This window comes from Urocitellus parryii, chromosome 5 (genome assembly GCF_045843805.1).
Source record: "Urocitellus parryii isolate mUroPar1 chromosome 5, mUroPar1.hap1, whole genome shotgun sequence".
Classification (NCBI taxonomy): domain Eukaryota; kingdom Metazoa; phylum Chordata; class Mammalia; order Rodentia; family Sciuridae; genus Urocitellus; species Urocitellus parryii.
Window position 1 is genome coordinate 130,909,949 of NC_135535.1, and position 25,967 is coordinate 130,935,915.

The 25,967-nt window shown below is 34.0% G+C and overlaps 1 protein-coding gene across 1 annotated transcript in view; it reads left to right on the forward strand.

Annotated features, from left to right (window-relative positions):
• Zfand4 (zinc finger AN1-type containing 4) overlaps window positions 1-24,499 on the forward strand; it is an 88,664-nt gene extending 64,165 nt beyond the window's left edge. Inside the window, exons 6-10 of the mRNA XM_026410864.1 lie at window positions 4,419-4,566; window positions 14,277-15,443; window positions 15,972-16,026; window positions 22,746-22,863; window positions 23,940-24,499. Of these exons, the coding sequence (XP_026266649.1) occupies window positions 4,419-4,566; window positions 14,277-15,443; window positions 15,972-16,026; window positions 22,746-22,863; window positions 23,940-24,075 (1,624 nt within the window). The 3' untranslated portion in view covers window positions 24,076-24,499. The remainder of the gene's footprint in view (window positions 1-4,418; window positions 4,567-14,276; window positions 15,444-15,971; window positions 16,027-22,745; window positions 22,864-23,939) is intronic.
• Window positions 24,500-25,967: the final 1,468 nt, after the last annotated feature.

The following is a 25,967-nucleotide window of genomic DNA, read 5'->3' on the forward strand; positions in this document are numbered from 1 at the left end:
ATTTAAATTTTTTTTAGTTGTAGTTTAGTTGTAGATGGAACACAATACCTTTATTTATTTATATGTGGTACTGAGGATCGAACCCAGTGCCTCACATTTGCAAGGCAAGTGCTCTACCACTGAGCCACAACCCCAGCCCGGGCATATGATTTTAATTGAGCATATTCATCATTTGGAAAGCATTCATAAAGTTCTGTTAGTTTTGTCTTTGTTGTTTTCCTTTAACATTTCATGGTATCACAGATTAGTCACTTTCAATTGAAGATAGGTAGAAGTGCTCCATTGCACATTTAAGTAGATTTTGAAATATGGGAAATTGCCTTTAAACTTGTATCATGGTGTAAAAACTTGTCAAGATCTAGAGTTTGAGCTCAGAAAATATATCTGCTATAAATTTGTGAGAGTGCTGTTCCCACACAAATATTGTAACGTGTCATTACATGTGATTCAAACAACACTAGTTGTTGAAATGCCATTACTGCAATGTAAGTTTCACATGTAAGCATTGTTTTGTCTTGTCATTTTAGGTTGAATTTGTTAGGAAACATTATCAATTCTACAATGAAAACTAATTTCTAAGGCATTCATTCTGATATTATTGGCTGAAGATGGTTCTTCTCATTCAAAAATCCAAGAGCTTAAGAAATAGTGTTAAGGCTGGGGATGTGGCTCAAGCGGTAGCGCACTCGCCTGGCATGCATGTGGCCCGGGTTCGATCCTCAGCACTACATACCAACAAGGATGTTGTGTCCACTGAGAACTAAAAAATAAATATTAAAAAATTCTCTCTCTCTCTCTCTCTCTCTCTCTTTAAAAAAAAAAAAAAAGAAATAGTGTTAAGGTTTGGAGCCATAATAGTGGTAGAGCACACACCTAGCATGCTTTAGGGCCTGGGTTTAATCCCTGGGAAATAAAACAACAAACCCCACAATAAAACTTTGCCACTGCTAAGGCATCAAATTGACCATGAGTTAAGTCCGTGGAATAAGTGAGGTTTACCACAGGCCCTACTAGTTTAATAATATATGGTAAATTCAGATATTTATTGCAGAATACATACTGATGAATAGTAAAGTTAATATTTAGTAACTTTATTATTTGCCCAGCTTTTAACTTTTAAACTTTTTTTCAGCTTTACACATATGGTAGATTTCACTTCAAGTTATATTTCTTTAGTGTTTTAACAACTTCTTTGGAAATATTTTCACCTGTAATAGTTTCATGCAGTCTATTCAGAGAGGCTAACTCTTCAGTCACTTTATACTTTGGTATTGATACCCTTAGTTAACAATAACATGTGAGCAATATTGGTAACAAATGCAGATTTATCTGAAGCCAAGGAAAATGGCTCAAAATTATTTGCTTTAATTTTAAATTGAGTGTTGTCATTGCCTCTAATGTCAAATCTTCAAGAAATTGTTCTTCCTGGAAAAGTAGTCTTTAAAGAAGTTTATTTTCTCTGTACACATTTCTTCAGCTGATGTGATCAAACATGGTTGAATTAATTCACTATTGATAAATACCTTTTCTTGCTTGGCTAGCAAATAAGCACTTTGTTGGTTGTAATCTCATTTTCATCTTTTATTTTATGAAGAAGTTATACTGCAATGAGATTTCATTGTAAATTTTCTAATTTATTTTACTCTTGCTTCCCTGCAAGTTGGGAATATTGCTATGAGTGCTTACTGTGGTAATGTCCCTAATATATGCTGTGTCCTTTAGCAAAGCTATAGTGTCACTTCATCATAAAAAAAGGCTTTGCCATAAAACTGATAACATAATCTCCTCTATGCCTTAAAATTGTAGCATTTAAAATCCACTTTTCTTGTTTTGACATATTAGTATATATAAAAAAGTTACAGTACACATAGTACTCAAAATGTGATTGAATTTTGACTGTGTCACGGTGATTTGTAGTTTGCCAAGCTTCAGAGTGGTGAGAACTACATGCATTTTCTGTAACAGATACTCATCTCTGATACACAATCAAATGACTATGCTTTGTTCCACTAAAACTATGTTTATGAAGACAGAGTTGAATTTTGAACAGTTTTCGTGTGTTATGAAACACCATTATTATTTTCAACTATTTAAAAGTGTGAAAACTGAGCTGAGGATATAGCTCAGGTGGTAGAGTGCTTGCCTTGCATGCACAAATCCCTGAGTTTAATCCCCAGCACCACACACACACAAAATGTGAAAACCATCTTTCGTTCTCGAGCACCCATAATAGGTGATAGGCCCCTGATAACCTGCTCTAAGAAGAAACAGGTAGAACTGGGTGTTCTTTGGTTCATTCCAGTCATTCTACCTTTCCATTTTTTTTGTTGTGTTCTGGTTTTTTAAAAAGATTTATAAAGAGCCATTTCAAACTTAAATGGTAACTTCTTTGTAAAACTCAATTAAAGTATTGGCTTTGAGATGAACAATATTTATGTTAAAATAGATATCACATTTTCCCATTTCTTATTCTTTAATCATTTAAAATTATTTAAAGAAAGTCTTGTATAGTACTCAAAAATATGTAGGAATTCAAGAAAATGTTGGAATATTTAAATTTATAAGGATATTTTTGAAATAAGTTTATAAATTATTATGTTATTCTAGTCTAGTTACATTTTGCCATGTAGTTATAATTTGTGACTAGCTTCTAACTGATCTTATGACACTGTGCTTTTTGAGAGAAAATATAGTAATGTAATTCTTGGGGGAAAAAGGGGAACTTAAGGTGTTTTTTATATTCTAAAATGAATTCAATAAAATACCTTGATTATTCTTTTAAACACATATTCCATGGGAGAGTAGATTTTTTCATGACAGTAAGACTGAGTCAAAAATTTCTTTAAGTATTTGATAAGGGTAAAGTTAAAATGTTATAAGATAACAAAGGAATATTTAAATTTAATTTAATTTAAAATATTGCAAGGTAACCAAGAGTAGAGTAAACTTGAGTTACTTTTTCTAATTCCTCAAGGTGAACTGACAAAAATACTCTCATATCCCTCCTTTTCAGGTGCGTTGACCTCAAGATAAAAGCTATCACACACTATACATTCTGTGACTCATTTGAGTGCACAAGGTTGATGCAGTAAGATCTGTCATTTGGTGCCTAGGGAAGCAACTTACTTCTCTAAGTAAGAAGAATCAGCTTTGGAGCAAGACAGAATGGGGCATTTGTTTTTATGCTCACCAGTTTCCTCGTCTTAAACCAAATCACTTACCTCCCTTAACTGTAATCTTGTCATTTATAAATTAGGATATAATGTCTACCTTATGTAGTTTTGCAAAGATTAGGAATATTGTGTGGGAAGCGCCTGAACAGTAAGCGTTCAGCAAATGGCAGGCAATGTGACTACTTTAGCACTGTGATTTTTGTCCATTAGTATACATAGGTGACAATCAGCTAGCTATAGGTAGCAGTGATAGTCACAGATCAAGAACTGCAGATCAAATAGGTTGTGGAGGCTAGTTGCTATATTAAGGTTATTAAGCCTATCCTAACTTGTTTCCATTTGTTACAAGAAGATAGAACAGAAAATATGTTGTTAATCCTCATACTTATGTAGTATGGCTGTACATTTTGGTATTCATATAAGTAAATGGGCCACAGTGACTAATATGTATTCTTAATTTGCTCTGAAGTTTTAATCATTCTCCAGGTATGCTGAGAAAAAAAAAGAGACTCCAAATATTTCTTTAAAGTGTAAATAAATATATCATTGAAAGTTTAACATGTTTAATAATGTGTGTCATGGCTTGACTTGGAGGTGTCTTTTTTCTATGTTAAAGTCTTATGTTATTCTTTGTAATTATGTTTCCAAACAGAAAAAAGTTGTTAGCTCTTTTTAAAATTTTTTTTATTGTTTGTTATTTAGGAACAGAAAATGTTCTGATTATACCTGTGTATGAGTTTTTTTTTTCTTTTTAGTGAGAATCTTTTCAGGATAAAGAAAAATCTGTACTTCTGTATCAATTTCTTTTTTATTCTAGTTCATGGAAATCTGATCAGACTGTGGTGTAGGCTGCACATCTGTCAGCCTTGGTTAATAAAATGAAATCAGAGCATTCTTGTGGAAATGGATTTTGCTCCTTTGTGAATGCTGTTAACAGGTGTCCAATGATTTTTACCAATAATTTTTTGAATGTTGAATTAAGAGAAGCTCAGGTATACTAGATTTTTAGTTGCACTGGTTGTTCTAGAAATGTCCTAGATTTTCATGATGCAGTATTTATCCCCATTTATTTGTTCTCCTGAGAAAAACATTTTTTTGAAATATATTTTCCTTGCATTTACATTGACAAAAAGGATTCAGTGTTTTATAGGTAGTAGCATGTATAGTTGCTATTGCACATAGAAGAGTTTTAATTTTTGAGCTGGAATCAAGCAAATTTCAAGAAGTTGTTATTTTTCTTTGCAGAGGTGGTTCAGTGTATAATTTGTATACAGATGAGGATGAAGAAGTTGAGCCTTCTCCTTCTGGGCAACAGATCATTGAAAATTCAATAACTATGAATAAAATGAAGCTGCTTAAGGCTAAGATGGAGAATATGAATCTCAGCAAAAAGGTGATGCTGTCAGCACTTGGCCAGGATTTTTTCTAGCTTACCCTTTCAGGGTTCAACAATGAGGTCTGTTGGTAATTGTGAACAAAAGTTTATAAAATATTATTCATTTCAAGATTCTGGCCTCTGTTATTTATTGATACATGAAAGGGCCAGTAACACATGGGGAAAGATTATATGGCAACTTAATATGAGTTATATTAATTTGTGATTTTTAAATTTCATAACTCTAGGCCAAGCAAGTGGTACATACCTTTATACCCAGCTATTCTAGAGGCTACACAAGTTTGAGGCCATCCTGGGCAACATAGCAAGACCCTGTCTCAAAATAAAATTTTAAAAAGTTCTGGGGATATAGCTCAGTGACAGAGTGCTTGCCTAACTTGTGCAGGGTCCTGAATTCAATCCCAGTACAGTACCAAAACAAAACAAAACAACGAAACAATTCATCTCTCTAGAACTTGAAGGATAATAAAAGATAGTTTAAACTTAATCTTGGATTCTTTTTAAACTGCTGTGTAAATATTTACCTATTATGGATTATAGCTACTATTCTAGTTTTATTGTAAATTTTATTAGTTTTCCATAGTGATTAAACTAGTTTATATCTGTCCAACAGCGAATGAGTTGCAGTTTTTTTTTTTTTCATGTTCTTAACCAGTATCTTGAATGGTTCCCCTGTTTTCATTTTTGCCATTCTGGTTGGTGTATAGTGAAATCACACTGATTTCACTTTGCATTTTTCTGATATTCAGGGGGAATTGAGAAGAGCATCTTCTAAAAGAAACCACATTGTGTGCCATGAAAGAAGTCCCAATAAATTTTAAAATATTCAAATAATGCCAAAATAAATGCTCTAATTTATAAGAGAATATAGTTAAATACAAAGTATCTGGGAAGTCTTCCGATGTTTGAAAATAACACATTTCTAAATAATTAATAGGTCAAAGAAGAAATCCAAAGGGAAGTTTTAAAATATTGTACCCTGAATAAAATATTCGGATAATGTGGCAAATTGATTTTAAAAATGTAGAACAATTCTTGCATTCTTGGAATGAACCACTCTTGGTTGTGGTTTGTTCTCTTTTTATGTTGTTTTTACTTCCTTTTTTTTAAATTTTTTTAAATATTTATTTATTTAGTTAGTTTTCGGCGGACACAACATCTTTGTTGGTATGTGGTGCTGAGGATCGAACCCGGGCCGCATGCATGCCAAGCGAGCGCGCTACCGCTTGAGCCACATCCCCAGCCCTTTACTTCCTTTTTTATGTTAATTTTTCTTCATGAGAAAAATTAGTCTGTGTTTTTCCTTTTCCAACAAACAGCTAAATTGAAATTAACACCAAGCACTTAAATTTATTATCACCTAGATTCTGTCATGAACTTTAAATTTTTTTATTCTTAATTGTGAAGATCAAATTTCCCATCTTAACCATCTTCAAGTTGTACTCACCATTCAGTATGTAAAGTACTTTCACATTTTTGTGCAACCAGTCTTGAGAACTTTATCTTGTAAAACTGAAACTCTGTATTCATTAAAAAACAACTCCCCATCCAGGTGTGGTGGCACAGCAACTCAGGAGGCTAAGGCAGGAGGATTGCAAGTTCAAAGCCAGCCTCAGCAACTTGGCAAGGCCCTAAGCAACTTAGCGAGACTCTGTCTCAAAATTTAAAAAATTAAAAATGGTTGGGGATATGGCTCAGTGGTTAAGTGTCCCTGGGTTCGGTCTTCAGTTCCAAAATAAAAAAACAAAATCCCAACTTCCCTGGTACCCATCCTCCCCAACCTCTTGACAACCACCATTCCATTTTCTATATCTAGGAATTTGATTCTTTATATAAGGTGAAATCATGCAGCATTTGTCTTTTTGTGACTGGCTTACTTCATTTAGTATAATGCTCTGAGGTTTATTCATGTCATAGAATGTGTCAGAATTTTCTTCATTTTAAAGATTGAATAATATTCCATTGCATCTTTAGCATTTCATTTATTTATTTATTTATCCATCAGTAGTCACTTGGGTTGCTTCCATATTTTAGCCACTGTGAATAATGATGCTATGAACATGGTAGTACAAAATATCTCTTTGAGAACTTGCTTTCACTCCTTTTAACTATATACCAGAGTTGAAATTGTTGGGTAATACATTAATTCTATTTTTAATTTTTAAAAACTTAACAAAACTTTTTCACAGTGGCAATACTGTTGCTTTTAGGGTGTTTTTTTTTTTCTATTTATGTTTAAACTTTATTTTTTGAACTTTTGGGATTGGGGGGGGAATTGAACTGGAATTGAACTCAGGGGCACTCGATCACCGAGCCTCATCCTAGCCCTATTTTGTATTTTTTTTTAGAAACAGGGTCTCACTGAGTTGCTTAGTGCCTTGCTAAATTGCTGAGGCTGACTTTGAACTCGAAATCCTCCTGCCTCCTCCTCCCAAGCAGCTGGGATTACAGACGTGCACCACCCCACCCAGCCAAACTTTTGGGATTTTGATAAGGTTTACATTTTATTTTTGCTTTTGGGATTTTGATAGATTTTACATTAAATATGTAGACCTCTTTGATATTGGGGTTCCCCCCATGGTTTACAGGGTTACTAGTAGGCTCTAGTTTGCAAACATGTTGCAATTTTGTATACAATAATATTAATAATAATAACAATAATAATAATAATTATTATTATTGTTATTATTATTTTGTGGTGCTGGGGATTAAACCCAGGGCCTTGTGCATGTGAAGCAAGCACTCTTCCAACTGATCTATATCCCCAGCCCTGTATAACTTTTTAATAGTGATTTATAGCTTAATTTACTGGAAAACATACTGAAAGGATTTTAATCTTTTGAAGGTAGTAGAGGTTTATGAATATAAGCATATTGGCAATCCTATTTTTACCCTTGAAAAAACTGTATATTCTGATGTTATATAAATAAATTCTGATATATATTGATATTTATTGTAAAATATATTCTGATATGTAAAATGTCTATCAGTTTGTTAATTTATCAACTTTGTTAATTGTGTTGTTCAGATTTGGTTTCTGTATCCTTTCTGGTTTGTCTTTATTTTTTGTTTTTGAAGTGGGTATTCTGTTTTCTATCAATCATTAAGAGAGTTAGGTTAAACTCTTTTTCTATAGTTGTGGATTTATTTTTCCTTTCAGTTCTTTATTTTTGCATTTTATATTGTGAAGTTCTTTCATTGGATTTAGTATAGATTCTGGATTGTGATATCTTCCTTATGGTTGAACACTTATTATTATAAAATGTTTTTCCTTATCTTAAGTAGCACTCTTAAAATATCTGCTTTGACTAACCTATTTTTTTTTTTGTTTTTCTGCGGGATATGTATGGTATCTTTTCCATTTTATTATTTTCAATCTCTGTTATAATTTAAGCAGCACATGGTTTAGCTCATTTTTAAAAAATATAAACTGACATTTATTTTTTTATTTAAATTTAGTGAAATTACTAATTGTATTCAGATTTTTCATCTATTTGTTTTCTATTTTACTACCCATTTTGTTTCATTTTGTCTCCCTCCTCTCCTTTTTTAAAAATATTTTTTAGTTGTAGATGGACGCAATACCTTTATTTTATTTATTTATTTTTATGTGGTACTGAGGATTGAACCCAGTGCCTTACGTGTGCTAAGTAAGCATTCTTCCACTGAGCTACAACCCCCTTCCTTTTTAATATTAATTTTATTTAATTTTCATCTATATACTTTTTTGTTAGTCTTATATTCTTAGGCTGGTTCCTTTAAGTGGTTAACTTAGAGATTATATACTGTACATCTTTGATTTATTGCAGTCTTATAAAAATGATTCCTGCTATTTTCTTGTTAATGCCCAAATCCTAGAATACCAACTTCATTATACTTCCAACAACTTTTGTGTCATTGTAGCCAAGCATTTAAGTGTCTACATGTATTTTGAACACCGCCCCCCCCCCCATTTATTTATTTATGTATTTTTCACAGTGCTGAGGATTGAACCCAGGGCTTCATGCATGCCACACAAATACTCTACCACTGAGCCACATCCTTAGCCACCTCTAGTTGTTTTATATTGCCAATATTCAGTTATTTATTTATTATATTTACTTTTTATTTGTAGTTGGGCACGATACCTTCATTTTATTTAATTTTGTTTATGTGGTGCTGAGGATCGAACCCAGGGCCTCGCATGTGGTAGGCAAGCACTCTGCCACTGAGCCACAACCCCAGCCCTCTTCAGTTATTTATATTTCCCTATATATTCACCTTTTCTTTTCTTTTTATTATTTTTAGTTATCTATGACAGCAGAATCAATTTTGATATGATTACATAAGCATGGAATATATCTTACTCTATTTAGACTCCCATTCTTATGGATAGTAAATGGTTTTGGAATTCACTGTGTTGTTTGCTTTCTCTCTCTTTTCTTTTTTTGGGACCAGGGATTGAATTCAGGGGTGCTTTACCACTGAGATACATCCCCAGCCCTTCTTGTTTTTAATTTTGATACATGTCTCACTAAGTTGCTGAGGCTGGCTTTGAACTTGTGATCCTCCTTTCTCAACCTCCTGAGTCACTTGGATTACAGGTGTGTGCCACCACACCCAGCTCATATTCACCTTTTCTGTTATCACTTATTCTTTCCTGTAGTTATGTATTTCCTTCAATTATTTTACCTCTTATGGAATTATTTCTTTTTTTAAAGATTTCTGGCAATGAATTCTCAGCATTTTTCTGAAAACTTATTTGCTTTATTTCTTTTAATTTTGAAAAATGTTTAATTTCTCAGAAATAAGACTACTACAGTGAAGATCAACATATACTATACCAAGGCTGGGGATGTAGCTCAGTGATAAAGCATATGTCTGGCATGTGCAAGGCCCTGGGTTCCATCTGCAGTATTGGAAACACACACACACACACACACACACACACATACACAATTTACCTGGATTCACTAATTAATGCCTTCTCACATTTGCTTTTTCTCCCTAATTTTTTCCTCTGATATGTTTGGGAATTAATTGTAGATATTATGACACTTTCTAAATATTTCATTTACCATGTATCTCCTAAGAATAAGGGCTTTCTCCTTCTCTTTCCATGCAATTAACATGCTCATAAAATGTGTCACTGATGCACATTATGTCATCTGTATTCACATTTTCCACATCTCAATAATATGCTTTGATAGCATTTTGTTTTGTTTTGTTTTCAATCAAGAATCACATAGCCACGTACTCTGGCACATGTCTCTAGTTCCAGCTACTAGGGAGGCCAAGGCACATAGATTGCTTCAGTCTAGGAGTGCAGTGCTAGTATGGGCAACAGCATGACTGTATCTCAAAAAAATTAAAATAAAATAAAATAAATCTGCATTGCATTTAGATGTAATGTTTGCTTAGACAATTTGGTTAAACAATTTTTTAAAAATTTTATTTGGACATTCATGTCAGGTATTTTAAGAGTGTAGGCCCATTATTTTACAGAATATCCCTCAATATGGATTTGTCTGATAGTTTTATCATGCAGGTTAAAACATTTTTGCTAGAAATATCAAAGATGATATATTTTTCTCAGTTAACACATCAGTGGGAATGTGTCAACTTGTAGGATTTTAATTACTACAAAATACTAGTAATACTAATAATAGTAATACAATGTCAATTTGCAGTACTTTAATTGTTTTTAAAGTAAATTTATGATTTTTGTTAGTGTATAATTTTTGTCAGTACAAAAATAATTCAATGGATTGCTAGTTTTGTTTCATGGAAATTGGACAATGTTGTTAACATTTCTACTCAATAGAATTTTATTCATGAGATTCAATATCACTTTTCATATATATTCTATGTGTATTTCAAAGGTATTTTCTAATTTAAGTGTAAAAATTTGGTATTTATATCTATAAAATCAACCTTAATAATAGGTTGTTTAGATCTGCTGTTTTCTTTTTTTTAACTTGTCCACTTAATCTTTTGGAATGAAAATAATGATACATGAAAGTCTATAATTAGAAACTTTCTGTGCATATCTCTTTTCATCTCCCATAGTTTTTTGTTTTAAGGAGATAGATGCTGTGTGACTTGGTACATAAATACTAGTAACATATTTTCATTGTACTGCAAATCCTAAAATGTTATAAAATATTTTATTTATGTCATATCTTTAGCATCTTTACCCTTAAACTTTCCTTGCCTAATATCAGGACCATATACCATTAATATCTTTTAACTCCTACTTATTAATGACCATAAGTATATTAAGTGACAGTGAACTTCTTTTTTCTCCAAATGTGCATTCCTTATGCCCACTGATATTTTTGTTTCAATGACATATATACCATGCTTACTATCAATCTTTTTTTACTAAAGTTTCTCTATACTTTTTGGTTAGTAAATTCTTCAAAAAGGTTTATAAGAACAGAAATTACTGAGTTTTTGCATGTTCAGAACCTTTTTTTTACCCTTTAACTGAGTGTAAAATGTGATTTGATTTCCCAGGCGTTTCTGTAAAATTTTGCTCCATTTTTGTCTTACTTCCTATATTGCCATTGAGAAATCCAGTTGACAATCCCACTTATTTTTCTTTGTAAATGACTTAATTTAGGATAGGACTTAGAATTTACTGTTCTGGGTCAATTTTCACAGTACATTGAGTAGTTTTTAAAATATTTTTTTAGTTGTAGATGGACACAATACTTTTATTTTATTTGTTTAAACAAAATAAAGTCTTTTTTAACATAATGATTCAAGTCTTATTTCAGGACAATTTCTTATAACGTATATATTAGTTTTTAAATGTGTTCTAGGGGCTTCCTTTATTCACATACTGGAATGTCTTTGTCTTCTATTCAACTACTTTTTCTCATCATTTTAAATTCTTATTTTAATTTTCTTGCCCGTTTTCATACCTTTTTCCACTATTCTTTTTTTTCCTATTTTTTAAGTTGTAGATGGGTACAGGCCTTTATTTTATTTATTTATTGTTATGTGGTACTGAGGCTTGAACCCAGTGCTTCACACATGCTAGGTAAGCACTCTACCACTGAGCCACAACCCTTCCCAATATTCTTTATTAAATATTCAGTAGAATCTAGTCTCCTTGTGTAACTGATAATTTACCCTTCATTTTAACATGATTTCATTTTCTGGAGATTATTTCTAGGCCTGATATTTATATCACTGTGTTGTTCATTGTGCCTTCAGTTTTGGGATTTACTGTTTGGTATGACTTTTTTTCCCCATAGTACTAGAGATGAACCTTTTATTTTTTATTTTGAGACAGAGTCTCCCTAAATTGCCAAGGCTGGTCTCAAACTTGTGAGATTATAGGTATGAGTCACTTGATATAATTTTTTTAAAAATACATGCAAATACTAACTTATCTGATTCAGTTTGGAGTGTTGTGATGCAGTGGTCTTTCACTTCATTGTGTTGGGAGAGAATTTTAAGTAGTTGAAATATTCTAATTCTCACTTTTTTCTGTTTTATTTTTATAGTTTTAATGGATTTGGTGTGCCCTTTTCTTTTTCTTTTCTGATTTTTCCCATAATTTTATTTATTTGGTAAGTATTAATAGTTGCGGTTAATATACAAAAGTGAGAGTTTTGTATTCAAGTTTTTTTGTTTTCTTTCCTTTTTTTTTTTTAATGGGATTGGGTTCAATCCCAGAGACACTCCACCCCTGAGCTACATCACTGGTACTTTTTTATTTTTTAAATTTTGAGATAAGGTCTCACTAAATTGCTGAGGCTATCCTCTAATTTTTTATCCTCTTACCTCAGCCTCCTAAGTTGCTGAGATTACAGGCGTGTGCCACACAACTGTATAATTTTTTAGTTGTTTTAATCAGTGACACTCTTTTCTTTGAGGGAATGCTTAGTGTGTGTTCTGATTTTTGTGATTCACTTTTTAATGTTTTTATTAGTGCATTATATATATATGATCGTGGGATTCATTGTGGCATATTGATACATACGTATAACATAATTTGGTCCAATTCATTTCCCAGTGATTTCTCTTTTCCACCCCTTCTCCCTCCCCCAATTCACTTCCTCTGCCAGTGTCCCTTGAATTCATTTATTTTTTTTAAAATTTGTGCATTATAATTTGTGATTTACTTTTGTTTCTCTATGATCTTTGCTTTCCTCTTTTTGCTTCCTTCTTTACATTTATTCTTGAAAGGTACCTTGCCCTTATGATTTACTCTTCTTTATTCCTTCCTCCCATGAATAATACTATCTCCTTGGGTACTAAATTATTTCAGGTTGCTTCCTTTTGATTTCCTTGTAGACTCTGTTAATCAACTTTTTGTCTCCGTGTCTAAAATACCTGATAAGAACAACTTATAAGAGGAAATGTTTAGTTTAGGCTTATAGTTTCAGAGGTTCAATGCATGAGTGGGCCCACTCCATCACTATGGGCCCAAGGTGAGGTAGAACATCATGACAGAAGGGCATGATGGAGGAAAATTGCTCAGCTTCTGGATACTGGGAAGCAGAGGGTGTGGGGAAGGGTTCAGGGACAGATATATGCCAAGACCACACCCCTAGTGATATAACTCCTCCAGCTATACCCTACTTGCCTAACCACCCAGTTGTTCATGCATATTATTATTATTATTATTATTATTATTATTATGGGGGTACCAGGGATTGAACTCAGGGGTACTTGACTACTGAGCCACACCCCCATCCCTATTTTGTATTTTATTCAGAGACAGGGTCTCACTGAGTTGCTTAGTGCCTCGCTTTTTTGCTGAGGCTGACTTTGAACTTGTGATCTTCCTGTCTCAGCCTCCTGAGTCACTGGGACTACAGGCGTGTGCTTCCATACCCAGCAGTTCATGCATATTATTAAGCCTTCAAATGGATTAATCCACTGATGAGGGTACAGCTCTCATAGTCTATTAATTTCACCTCTAAACATTCCTGCATTGTCTAGTACATGACCTCTTCAGGGACATTAAAGATACAAAGCATAATATATCTCATGTTTGATATCCCAGATTTAGATCTTAGACCTTTTTCAGTATTTTTATAACAAGTATATTTTCTTTTTTGTGGGTTCAGTTTTTGAAGCTACACTTTCTTGACTCTCTACCACTGGCATAGGTTTTGCAGATAAGTCTTTTAGGTTTAGGTTTTTTCCTAATTACTGCTTCTTTGAGCTTCATATTACTTGAATCTCTCCCAGTTTGCTGAAGGGTGGGATATGGGTGATTTTATTTGATTATATTATTCATCTGTTTGGTTGTGGATTTTTTGTTATTTTGCTTTATTTTATTTTAGAGAATGCATGAAGATACTCAGATTTAGGCAACTGCTATTAATCTCTACAGCTTAGAATCATAATCTTCATTTAAAAAATTTTATTTATGTATTTATTTCTTTTTCTGGTACTAGCAATTGAGCCCGTGGATGCTCTACCACCGAGGTACAACCTCATTCCTTTTTATTTTTTATTTTAAGATAAGGTCTTGCTAAGTTGCTAGGGCTGGCCTTTAACTTATGATCTTTCTGCCTCAGTGTCCCAAGTTGCTGGGAGTAGAGGCAAGCACCACTGTGCCCAGCTCATAACCTTCAGTTTTAAAGAGTATGTTTGGTGGATGTAGAGTTGCATACTATCCAGAGAATGAGTCTAGGATAAAAGGAGCTACCAGAGTCAGCTCATCTGTGTAAAGGAATTATATATTCACTCTTTTCTTATAGCCTAAGAAAGTTGTCAAAGTAAAACCTCATCCACCTATAGCTCCTCGACCTTCTAGCAGTTCCACAGCAGCAGCACGCCACAGGTTGTTAAGAGTCCTGCCACACATTGGGCAATCTTGTTTATCGTCTCCTGGAAATGAATATCTACCAGAACCATCCAGGAAGGCAGCTGCAACTTTGGCAACTCAGCCCCCTGCAGATAGACCTATTTCGTCTCTCACTGGTGAAGCACTTAAGGAGGAGAATAACTGGGAGAGTAACACTCTGTCTCATTCTAGCAGTAACAGCAGACTGATACCTCAGGTACCCCATATGGAGTTGGAAAGTGATGGAGAGCTTGCTGGTTCTGTTCTTGGATCATCCCTGCCCAGGCGGACAAAACACATTTCAGGGAAGTTACCCTCTAATAACAAAGATGATAGTGTCTTATTTCCAACTTCAGAAAGGAGTGTACCTGAAGAATCACTTCTACTTAAAGTGGGTCCATTTGCCTCCGTTTCAGAAGGAAATGCTACTGAACAGAACAGTAGCTTAGAAGGCGTTCGAAAGGCAAACACAGAGCTCTTACTCACTAATGATGACAAAGGGTTGAGAGTCACAGAGCAGCATCTGAAACACGTTACACGAGTGTTGAGTGGTGAGTCAGTAGACACTGCAGTTCTCAACCACCGCGAATTAAGTCCTCACAAGAATGGACTCTTGTCATCACTTCGATGTTCTGCTCCAACGCCACTGCGTAATTCTCTGGTGAAACCACAGAGACAGCCCAAATGTTTGGAGTCTGGGAACCTCCCTTCTGCTTCACAAAACACGCTCAGGTCACTGGATGTTCGAACCATGGCAGATTCTTCCTTCTCTAGGACTACTCGCTTTCGTGGTATTAAAGTTGATTCGCCTGGGAAAAGATCTGATATTATTTCCAAAGTTGAGGCTCGGGACATTACAGAAATAGCCAACAAGGCTTCCAAAGAGCCCGTTGGTTGTGTAAATAATGTCGGTTTTTTTGCTTCACTGGCGCAGAGCGCAAGCAAAGACAGTTTACAGAGCACATGTGGGGCAGGCAGGCTCCGGCCCTCTGGAATTGGTCTGTCTACAAACCTTCAGCATTTTCAGGAAGAAAGCCTTAGGAAAAGTTCTCCCCAGTCAGAACCTACAGATTTTTTTCTAGTAAGTGTTTTCATTTCAACATAATCTGGTAGTTATCCTTGTAAGTTATTCATCATATTTAAAGTTTGATTTTTGTTTACAGAAAATAGGGGTCTAAGGTTGGACTTTTTTCAAAAGTTTCTCTGAAAATATTTGCCTAGTTTATAAAAAATCTTTAAAAATTTTAAAAAATATTTTTATGATAAAATTTCAAATAATATTAGCCCCAGATTGGGAAGTGTGATTTGAAAATAAGTTCATATAAACAGTTTATTATATATTGCTAAATACTGAATGTTTTTACTAATATTTTTCTCAAAGTAGGAACTCTTATCTGAGCCATCAAATCTAAATAATAATAAGCATCATATTACTAAAAGTGACAAGCAGTTTTGGAGTTAATTTGTTAATTAAATAAAGATAGATTAGATAATTTTCAATGGAAGCCCAATAGCATCTTAGTAATAAAATGCAAGTATTTTATGTTTGGTGATCTCTTCTATTCTCCATTGACTCACCTCTGTAGGTGTTTTTGTGTTTTAATTGTAGTCTTCCCGTGGTATTGGAATGAATGGAAATAATGCAGCAGCAGGGAAAAGAGTAGGTAAGCTATAGATTATTTTGAAAATAATATAAAGCTAATAATCACATTACTATGTATAGTGTTGAATTTTCAAAGAGAAATGGGAAGAACATTTTCTATGGTATATACAGAGTAAACTCTCTCCCTAAACTTTATTCCAGTTCAGAAATTCATTATGTGAACTGACCATAGTGAAGAATAAAACAGAATTTGAAATTGACATCCTTTGTCTGGGAAAAGATATGGTCTATATGAAAAAACAAGATTATTGAAGAATTAACATATAGTTCCCATCCCCTAGTGGCTGACCACTCTTGAGTCCTGATGGGATACTGAATGGGCTTTGAGGAATTACTCTAGAAAGATGTTTTTAACATCATTGCTTCAGTATCAAGGGTAAGACTCTCTTTTTGATGGACTGATAGTTATTTCTGGATAAAAGAAAAAAAAATAGGTGGGCTCAGTGGCATATATACCTGTAATGCCAGTGACTTGGGAGGCTGAGGCAGGAGGTTCACAAGTTTGAGGCCAGCCTCAGCAACTTAGCAAGACACTGTCTGAAAATATAAAGTTTTTAAAAAAGGACTTTGGGATGTAGCTTAGTGGTGAAGTGCTCCTGGGTTCAATCTCTAGTACTAAAAAAGAAAAAGAAAGGAGCAATCTCTAGGACCAGCCCTGTCTAAACATAGTAGCAGGAGTGACTATAACATTAGTATTTCCTCCTACCAGTAAGTGCTGTCACCTTAAAGTTACACTAATCAGTCAGTATTTTCAAGGATAGGGAAGCTATTCCTATCTTCTTTTGTTTTAATACCCAGACTAGAGTTGGGAAACTCATTATCCAAGATGTGCCACCTTTATACTTTATATATTATAGTTATCATGTAAGTTTTTACTTTTTTAATAAATTTAAGTATACAGTTTCTTTGCATTAAATATATTCCCATTATTGGGCAACCATAACCACCATCTATCTCCAGAACTCTTTTCATCTTACAAAACTGAAACTTTGCATAGGCACAATATAGGAAAACCCCATCTCAAAAACAAAACAAAAACAAAAAAGAACCACCAAGTCCTTATTTTCTTCCTCCCTGCTTCCCTCAGCAACCATCATTCTTTTTCCTGTCTGGATGTTTTTTGACTACTCTTAAGTACCATATAAGTGTATATAGTATTTGTCTTTTTGTGACTGGCTTATTTCACTTATCATAATGTCTTCAAGGTTTATCTGTGTTGTAGCACGTGTCAACATTTTCTTCCTTTTTAAGGCATATATTCCATTGTTTTATGTAGCACAGTTTGCTTATCCATTCATCAGTCAGTAATACACCTGTGTTGATTCCACATTTTAGCTAGAGTGAGTAACAGTGCTGCGAACTTGAGATACTACTTTAAATTCCTTGGGGTGTATATCAGAAATGAAACTGCTGGATCATATGGTACTTTATTTTTCTCTCTTTTTTTTTTTTGTACTGTGGATTGAACCGAGGGCATAGTACCTCTGAGCTAAATTACCAGCCCTTTTTATTTTTTATTTTAACACAGGGCCTTGCTAAGTTGCTGGGGCCGGCCTTGAATTTGCAGTTTTCCTGTCTCAACTTCTTGAGTTACTGGGATTACAGGTGTGTGCTACCACACCTGATTTATTTTTAATTTTTTGAGGAACCACCATATTATTTTCCCACTAATAGTGCACAGGATTCCAGTTCTCCTTGTTTGTACTTGTTTTCTGTTTTTGTTTTCCAAACAGCCATTTTAATGAGTGTAAGGTAATATGTAATGTGGATTTGATTTGCATTTATTTATTTTTTATTCATTTATAATTTAAAAAAATTTTGAGACGAGATCTTCCTAAGTGTCTTAGGGCCTCACTAAGTTGCTGAGACTGGTCTTAACTTGTGATCCCCTTGCCTTGGCCTCCCAAATTGCTGGGATTATAGGCATGTGCCAGGATACCTAGCTTGATTTACATTTCTGTAATGATTAGTGATATCATCAATTCTCTAATTAGTGATGTTGATTGCCTCGTTGGCTAAATTTCAGGTGTTTCTTGCCATTATTATATCTTTAGAGAAATATCTATTCCTGTCCTTTATACATTTTTTAATCAGCCTGGTTGTTTTGTATTGTTGGATTTTACAAGTCATTTATGTATTCTAGAAATTAAGCCTTTATCATGAAATTATTTGCAAACTTTTCTCCACTTTTTTTTCTCTACTTTTGTTTTTCTGGTACTGGAGATTGAACCCAGGGGCACTTTATCACTGAGTTTTATCCCCAACCCTTTTATTTTATTTTTGCATTTTGAGACAGGGTCTTGCCAAGTTGCTTAAGGTTTCACTAAGTTTCTGAGGCTGGTCTTAAACTTGGCAATCCTCTTGCTTCAGCCTCCTTAATTGCTAGGATTATAGGATTTAGGCTGCTATGCCTAAACTTTTTACTCTCTTAAAAGTGTATTTTGTTGCACAAGTTTTTAATTTTCATGAAATTCAGTTTGTGTATTTTCTCCTTTGTCACTCGTGTCTTTGGTGTCATGTTCTAGAAATCCAATATCATGAAAGTTTTCTCATGTTGTTTTCTTCTAGATGTTTTATAGTTGTAGGCCATACATTTAGATCTTTGATCCATTTTAAGTTGATTTTTGAATATGATATTAGATGATAGCCCAGCTTTATTTTGTTATAATTCGGGCATCTAGTTTTCCTAGTACCATGTATTGAAAAGACTACTCTTCCCTTAATAAAGGTGCCAAATCTTGCCAGATCTTTGCACCTTTGTTGAAAGTTATTTGACCTCATAGATGAGGGTTTATTTCTTAGGTCTTTATTCTCTTCCATTGGTCTATGTATGTATATGCCAGTGCCACAATGTTTTGATTACTGTAATATATCCACTTAAAAAATTTTTTTTTAGTTGTAGATGAACATAATTCCTTTATTTTGTTTATTTATATGTGGTGCTGAGGATTGAATCCAGGGCCTCCTACGTGCTAGGTGAGCACACTACTGCTGAGCCAAAATCTACTCCTGTGATATATCCACTTTTAATGTTATAGTTTTTCCTTGACATACTGTGCTGTCCTAATTCACAGTAAAGCCTTTTAGTAATTTGCATTTCTTTCATCTACTCCATCAGTCTTAATGTAGGTTTCAGTGCTTTCTTCTCTTCTTGCTGATCTTCTGAAATTGCTAATCCTGAGGTCACCAAAGATCTCCATAATTTCAAAATCAGCGGGTGCTCTGTAGAATTACCTTACTTGGTCTTTGTATTTGAAATATTTTTTTCTTTTTTCTTATTTTCTAATGTGGCACTAGACATCGAATCCAGAGCCTTATGCTTGCTAAGCAAGTGCTTTACTGCTGAGCTACATTTCTTTCTTTTTAATTCTTGGCTATTATGTTATTATAGATTTTTATTTTGAGGGCTGGGGATATAGCTCAGTTGGTATAGTGCTTGCTCAAGGCCCTGGGTTTGGTCTCTAGTGCCACAAAAAAAAAAAAAAATCACAACAGATTTTTATTTTGATTTGCTATTATTTTTGTCTTTTTAAAAAATTACTTTGGCAGTGCTTGGGATTAAAGCCACCATGCTAGACAAATGCTCTACCACTGAGTTTTACCCCAAGCCTCCATCTTTTTTAACCTTAGTTTTATTCTATACATCAACATTGTTTTATGAAATTTTTCTTTATGCATGTAATACACATTTGTGAGGAAGCTTCAGAGAAGAGTTGATGATTGATGATGTCTTTCAGGATAAGTAGAATTTTAATAGGTTGGCATGTGATGTAGAGAATTTTGGAAAAAGACTTTGGATGTGAACGGACCCAGTACATCATTCAGGGTTGGTATGACATGGTAAATAGTAGGAAATGGCTCTGGAAAGTTATAAACCATCATATTGGACATGTAAGGCTTTCAATGCCGGTCAAAGGAATATTAGGAAAATTAGTGATGGAGTAGATGACTAATAAATAGTCGTCTTTGGGTAGAAGAACATATAGAAACAGTTTTCATAGGAGATGGCAGATGTTCTTATGCCACCTAATTCTGTCACTAATATGTTCTTTTTTTAAAAAAAATCTATTCTTAAGTTTTAGGTGGATACAATGTCTTATTTTACTTTATGTAGTGCTGAGGATGGAACCCAGTGCCTTGTGCATGCTAGGTGAGCGCTCTAACACTGAGCCACAACCCCAGCCCACTATTATGTTCTTTATGTCTGCACATTCACAATAGTTCTTGAATGAAAAAATTTGGAAAATATTGAGTTCAAGAATCTCCTACAGAAAGAAAAATGAAAATGGGACTGCACTGAACTAATTTATCATCAGTAGTTTTCTTTGACCCACCATTGTTTTAGAAAGAATATCCAAAGCCTGAGCTTCAAAGGTGGTTGAAAATAAATGTGCTTCTGTTAGGTATCTTGTATAGATGCCATCCCTGTGGGTCCTGTGCAAGTTCTTATTTATCTATCTATCTATTTATTTATTTTGGTGCTGAGAATTGAACCTACCTAAGTAATAATTGTATCATTCTGAGTTATCTGGAGACTAATTTTTGGTGTACGTTTTACTTTATTGACTTACTAAGTTTCTTCATTGGTCTTCTTATGAATGCTAAGTATACCGTCTTACCACTGAGATACATCCCAATTCATCAGATAAGCTCAAAGCCACTGTCCATACTTGTTAAAAATAATAGGGACTCACAAATGCTTGATGGCACTTATCAAAGGCCAATAAAAATAGTAAGAATAAGCAGAGGAATGAAAAGAAAAATGGGAGAGTGTCAATGGTTCTGGCACCTATGAGGTTCTAATCAACTACTATGAAAAAGTATGAGAGGCCTGAGCTTAATATTTATTAGGCAGATGAAAGACTATGAAAACTCTTTAAAGATTAAAAATTCAGATTTACAGTTAATTGATGCTATATCTTTTGCCACAACCCAGATTGGGTGCTCAATATACAAGCCCAGCAAAATTGAGTCTGCTTTACTATCAGTCTGTAAAATATACTCCCAGTTCTTGCACAAAACTGGAAAAAACTTGAAAGAAGTAACTGAATGACTCCTAATGGCTCCTAGGCACCAACTCAATAGGAACTTTTTTTCTCAGTGCACTTAGAATTACCAGGAACATTTCACAAAGGTGATATGGGGTTCTTTTTACCTCTTAAAAATATAAATACAAAAAGAAAATTGGGTCGAGCACAGGGGCGCACACCTGTAATCCCAGTGGCTCGGGAGGCTAAGGCAGGAGGATCGCAAGTTCAACCCAGCCTCAGCAAAATGAGGTACTAAGCAACTCAGTAAGACCTGTCTTTAAATAAAATACAAAATAGGGATGAGGCTCAGTGGTCGAGTGTCCCTGGGTTCAATCCCAGTACCCTCTCCCAAAGGGTTTGTTGATTTTGGTCAATTCTAAAGACATTTAAGTTAATAATCAAACCAATTTATTTCATTCACATGAAATATGCCATCATCATCATCATCATCACCAATCATTTAGTACTAGGGATTGAACCCAGTGGTGCTCTACCACTGAACTATATCCTCAGCCGTTTTTATTTTATTTTTTCTTGAGACAAAGTCTTAAGACTTACTAAGTCTTACTGGCCTCCAACTCGAGATCCTTCTCCTTCAACCCCCTGAATCACTGGAATTGCAGGTGACCACACCTGGCGAGATATTCTCTTATTTTTAAGAAGAAAAAGAAAAAAAAATCAAGTTACAATAGTATAGAATTTACTAAAATTTTTGGTGCTTGGGCCTTTAACATGCTAGGCAAAAGCTCTACCACTGAGATAAATCCCCAGCCCCTATAATTTTTTTTGGTAAAACTATACTTTTTTAAAAAGTAATACTGTGAAATCAAGCTGTGTACTGTGTTAGTCACTATTTATAATGTGATATTTTATATCATTATAACATTTAAATTTTTCAGAGTGCTTTTTATATGTGAACTGATTTTGACTTTAAAGCACTTAGTAACAGAGAAAATACATGTTCTTTTAACTTTAAAATTATTAAATTTTGGAAGAATGAAATTTGAAACAATGAAAGTTGCTCATTGTTGAGAATTTACTTTCTGTGGTAGCTTATCACTAAAAGAAAAGCCCCATGATCCTCTGGTATACCTCAATGTTGGCAGGATGATTGCTTTGCAAAGACATTGTTCTCAGGGGAATCATCAAGGACAACTTTGAACCAGATACTTTTCTTGATCTCTTCAATGTTTGGTATACTATATGTAAGCTGATTATCCTCAGATCTAATCAGCAAAGTGTTGGTTTATACAAGAAGTCTTAAAAAATATTGTCTTAGTATCAGTAGAATCCTATCACATCTTAAAAAAAATTTAGGAAACTACTCCTGCAACTTGTAGGTTCTGTAAATAATTTTCATTATAAAAATTGTATAAAGCTGTGTGTAGTAGCCCATGCCTATAATCCTAGCTACTGAAGAGCCTTAGGCAGGAGGATCACAAGTTTGAGGCCAACCTAGCACTTTGGCAAGACCTTGTCTCAAAAATTTTTTTGAAAGGACTATGGGTAGAGCTCAGTGGTAGAGCACCCCTGGATTCAATCCCTATTATGCAAAAAAGAAAATGATACAAATTAAATTCTTACATCATAGATGTTTACCATTACAGGAATGTGTCTTGTGTTTTGCTTAGTGATATTCACATTTAGAATTTAATGCCTATATTAATCAAGATGTCCTTTCTCTAAACAGGGGAATGTACCCATCACCTCCCACCTGTGAAAGCCCCTCTTCAAACAAAGAAAAAAACAACAAAGCATTGTTTTCTTTGTGGAAAGAAAACTGGACTGGCTACTAGCTACGAATGCAGGCAGGTTGGCCAGCTGGAGAAGCTGAGATGCTTTCTCTGTTGTGACCCAGCATGGGGATTATGCAAAATAAAACATTATTTAAATTGGCCATTCATAACATCAAGCTGATGTTCAAGTAGCAACCTTCAGTTGAATTCCTAATTGACTGAAGTAAAGAGCAAGTAGATAGTTAATGAATTTCCAAAAGGCAAAAGCAGATCTTCCACTACCCTTTACGGTAGATTTAAGCCAATAGGACAGAATGGACCTTCTTTGTTCTTTGTTAATACACTTGGTTTTTGTTTGACTATTACCTACAAGAAACCCTTCTCCAAGATTCTATTTTAAATAGCCAAAAAAAGGACTGAATTTAATTTACTGTGAATTTTAACACTTATATGGTTCACTTATTTCAAAACAGATCACTGTTTTTTTAATAATATATTTTTTCTTCCCACAACTATGTCTTTTATTAGCATTGATTGGTATCTTTATCTGCCCTTAGGATTAGGCCAAGCATTGAAAATAATTGCTACTTTTTAGACTATATCAGGTTCAACTGAAAACAGCCTATCTTATTGCTCAAAGCATTTATTTTTAATTTTTTTTTTTTGTGGTACTAGGGATTGAACCCAGGGCCTCACAAAGCTATATAAGTGCTGTACCACTGAGCTATGCCCCAGCCCTAGAAACATTTTTAAAAATCCTTTCATGGCATAGTTATCTGTTATATAATCTAATTTTTTCATGAAATAAAATTTCGTAGAAATTTAGAGTTCTTTCCAGGTTTAAATATAAGAGATATGGTGGACATATTTATCAGCTTTTGAAATTTTACTGCTCCAGAAAGGCATACACCCTATTTCGTTCTATAGTGGATTCTTTATTATAAACTTCATTCATAGACAATTAACTTGTTTTGTTTGGGAGGGGTCTCTGTGCTTATAAGTGGAAGGGAAATGTCAGCACTGAGATTGCTAAGGAGATCCAAAGGGCTCCTGTTGGAATACCTGAAGTCAAGCATCTCTCTCTCTCCCAAAGAGATGAGTCTTTCATAGAAATGTGACTGTTCACATAAACTCTTTTTGTGCTTTAGATGTGGAAACAACTTCTGTGCATCTCATCGCTATGCAGAAACTCACGGCTGCACCTATGATTACAAGAGTGCAGGGAGGAGATACTTGCAGGAGGCAAATCCTGTGGTTAATGCACCAAAACTTCCAAAAATCTAACTCTTCCTCTGCATCTTACTGTTCTGCCTGAGGAATCGTATTATATTAACAGAAGAAATATTGTTTAGACTGCATTATTTTTATTCGACTCCAAAAAGATTTGCCAAGTAACAAGAGCATATAATGCATATTGTTGGAGGATGAGAACACTACTCTATTTGATGTCTTTATTCTTTGGTGAATCAAAAGTTTTAAAAGTAGTTTTTAAAAACTTTGCATTATAATGATTTAGCTTTGTTATTGCATGTCTGTGTTAAGTGTTTTATGTTTGATTTTGCAATTTTACTAGACAAGTCTTCAAAAGATGCACTTTAGGAAGTTAATATTGACTGTGTAACCAGGCTTCCATGTTGTACAGAAATGAGTGGTCGTGTAATGTCTCTACTCAAACTGACCAAGTTTTTTCTTTTGTGTTGGGGGGACAGGTGGGGACTTTTTTTTAAATCCCATGTGTGGAAGTTTATGGGGTTTACTAGCAAGTTCTTATTTATTTCAAACTACTTTTTGTAAAAAAGAACTTTTGGATTTCCAGTGTGGTTTTTAACACATATATATTTCTTCCATATTCACATTGGCATTCAGATATGAATCTATTCCATAAAACACATCATGTTAATTCATAGTATATATTCTTAAAGTACTACTTCTTAAATGGTAGTTTTAAAATAGATGTCCCACTTATTGCCATTAAACACAAAAACTGTTTCATTTTCCCAAAAAATGGCTACATTTAAAACAAAATGTCACAGCTTGGTTTATTTTTTCTCTGTTGAGTGCTACTACCAAGAGAAATTCAAATAAATATTCTATTTCACTATGAGTTCGGCTATTTGATTATTTACAAAATTTTCTTTTATAAATACCTTTTCTTGCCAGGAGCAATGGAACATGCCTATAATTCCAGGGACATTGGAAGCCAAGGCAGGAAGATTTTAAGTTTGAAGCCAGCCTCAGCTATTTAGCAAGACCTCAGCAAATCAGTGAGATCCTGACATAAAATAAAAAAATAAAATAAAAAGGGCTGGGAATGTAGCTTAGTATATCCTTAATACACACAAAAAAGCATTTATATTTTATTTATCTAAAATCATATATGACAAAAGTAGTTTTCAAATTTTTTACAAACATTAAGCATTTTTTATATTAAATGTTTTAAAATATGTAACTTTTCATGATGTGAAATATTTTCAAGTTATATTTAGTACAATTTAGTCATCTAATATGGGAAATTACAATACTCAGATGTTTTTTTCAGGGTTATTACTTGTTGGAGGTATTTAATTATTAAAAAAAAAACAAGGCAGGAGCTAAGCACAGTGGTATATTCTCTAATCCCAGTGACTTGGGAGCTTGAGGCAAGAGGATTGCAAGTTTGTGGCCAGCCTTAGAAACTTAGTGAGACCTTGTCTCAAAAAATGTTAGAAAGGACTGGGATGTACTGAAAACAAAACAAAACAAAACAAAAACCAAAAAAAGACAGGAGCCATACACAGTGATACATGCCTGTAGTCCTAGCTACTCAGGAGACAGGGGGATGGGGATCCCTTGAGTCTAGAAGTTCAGAACCAACCTGGACATAATAGCAACAATAAATACATAAATAATGAAAGATAGGTATTTATTTTCTTATGTGTTTAATGTGGTTCTAAGACATCAACTGATTAAATTTTGCATCTAGCATTATTTCTCAAACCATGGCCCCTTTTGTACTCCAGAAACATGGAGATAATTTTAGGTTAACATGGATAAACATTTCTTTTTGCAATACTTCAGATTGAACCCAGCTGTGCTCTATCACTGAGCAACATCCCTAACCTTTTATATTTTTAATTTTGAGACAGGGTCTCACTAAGTTGCCCAGGCTGGTCTCAAACTTGCAATGCTCCTGCCTC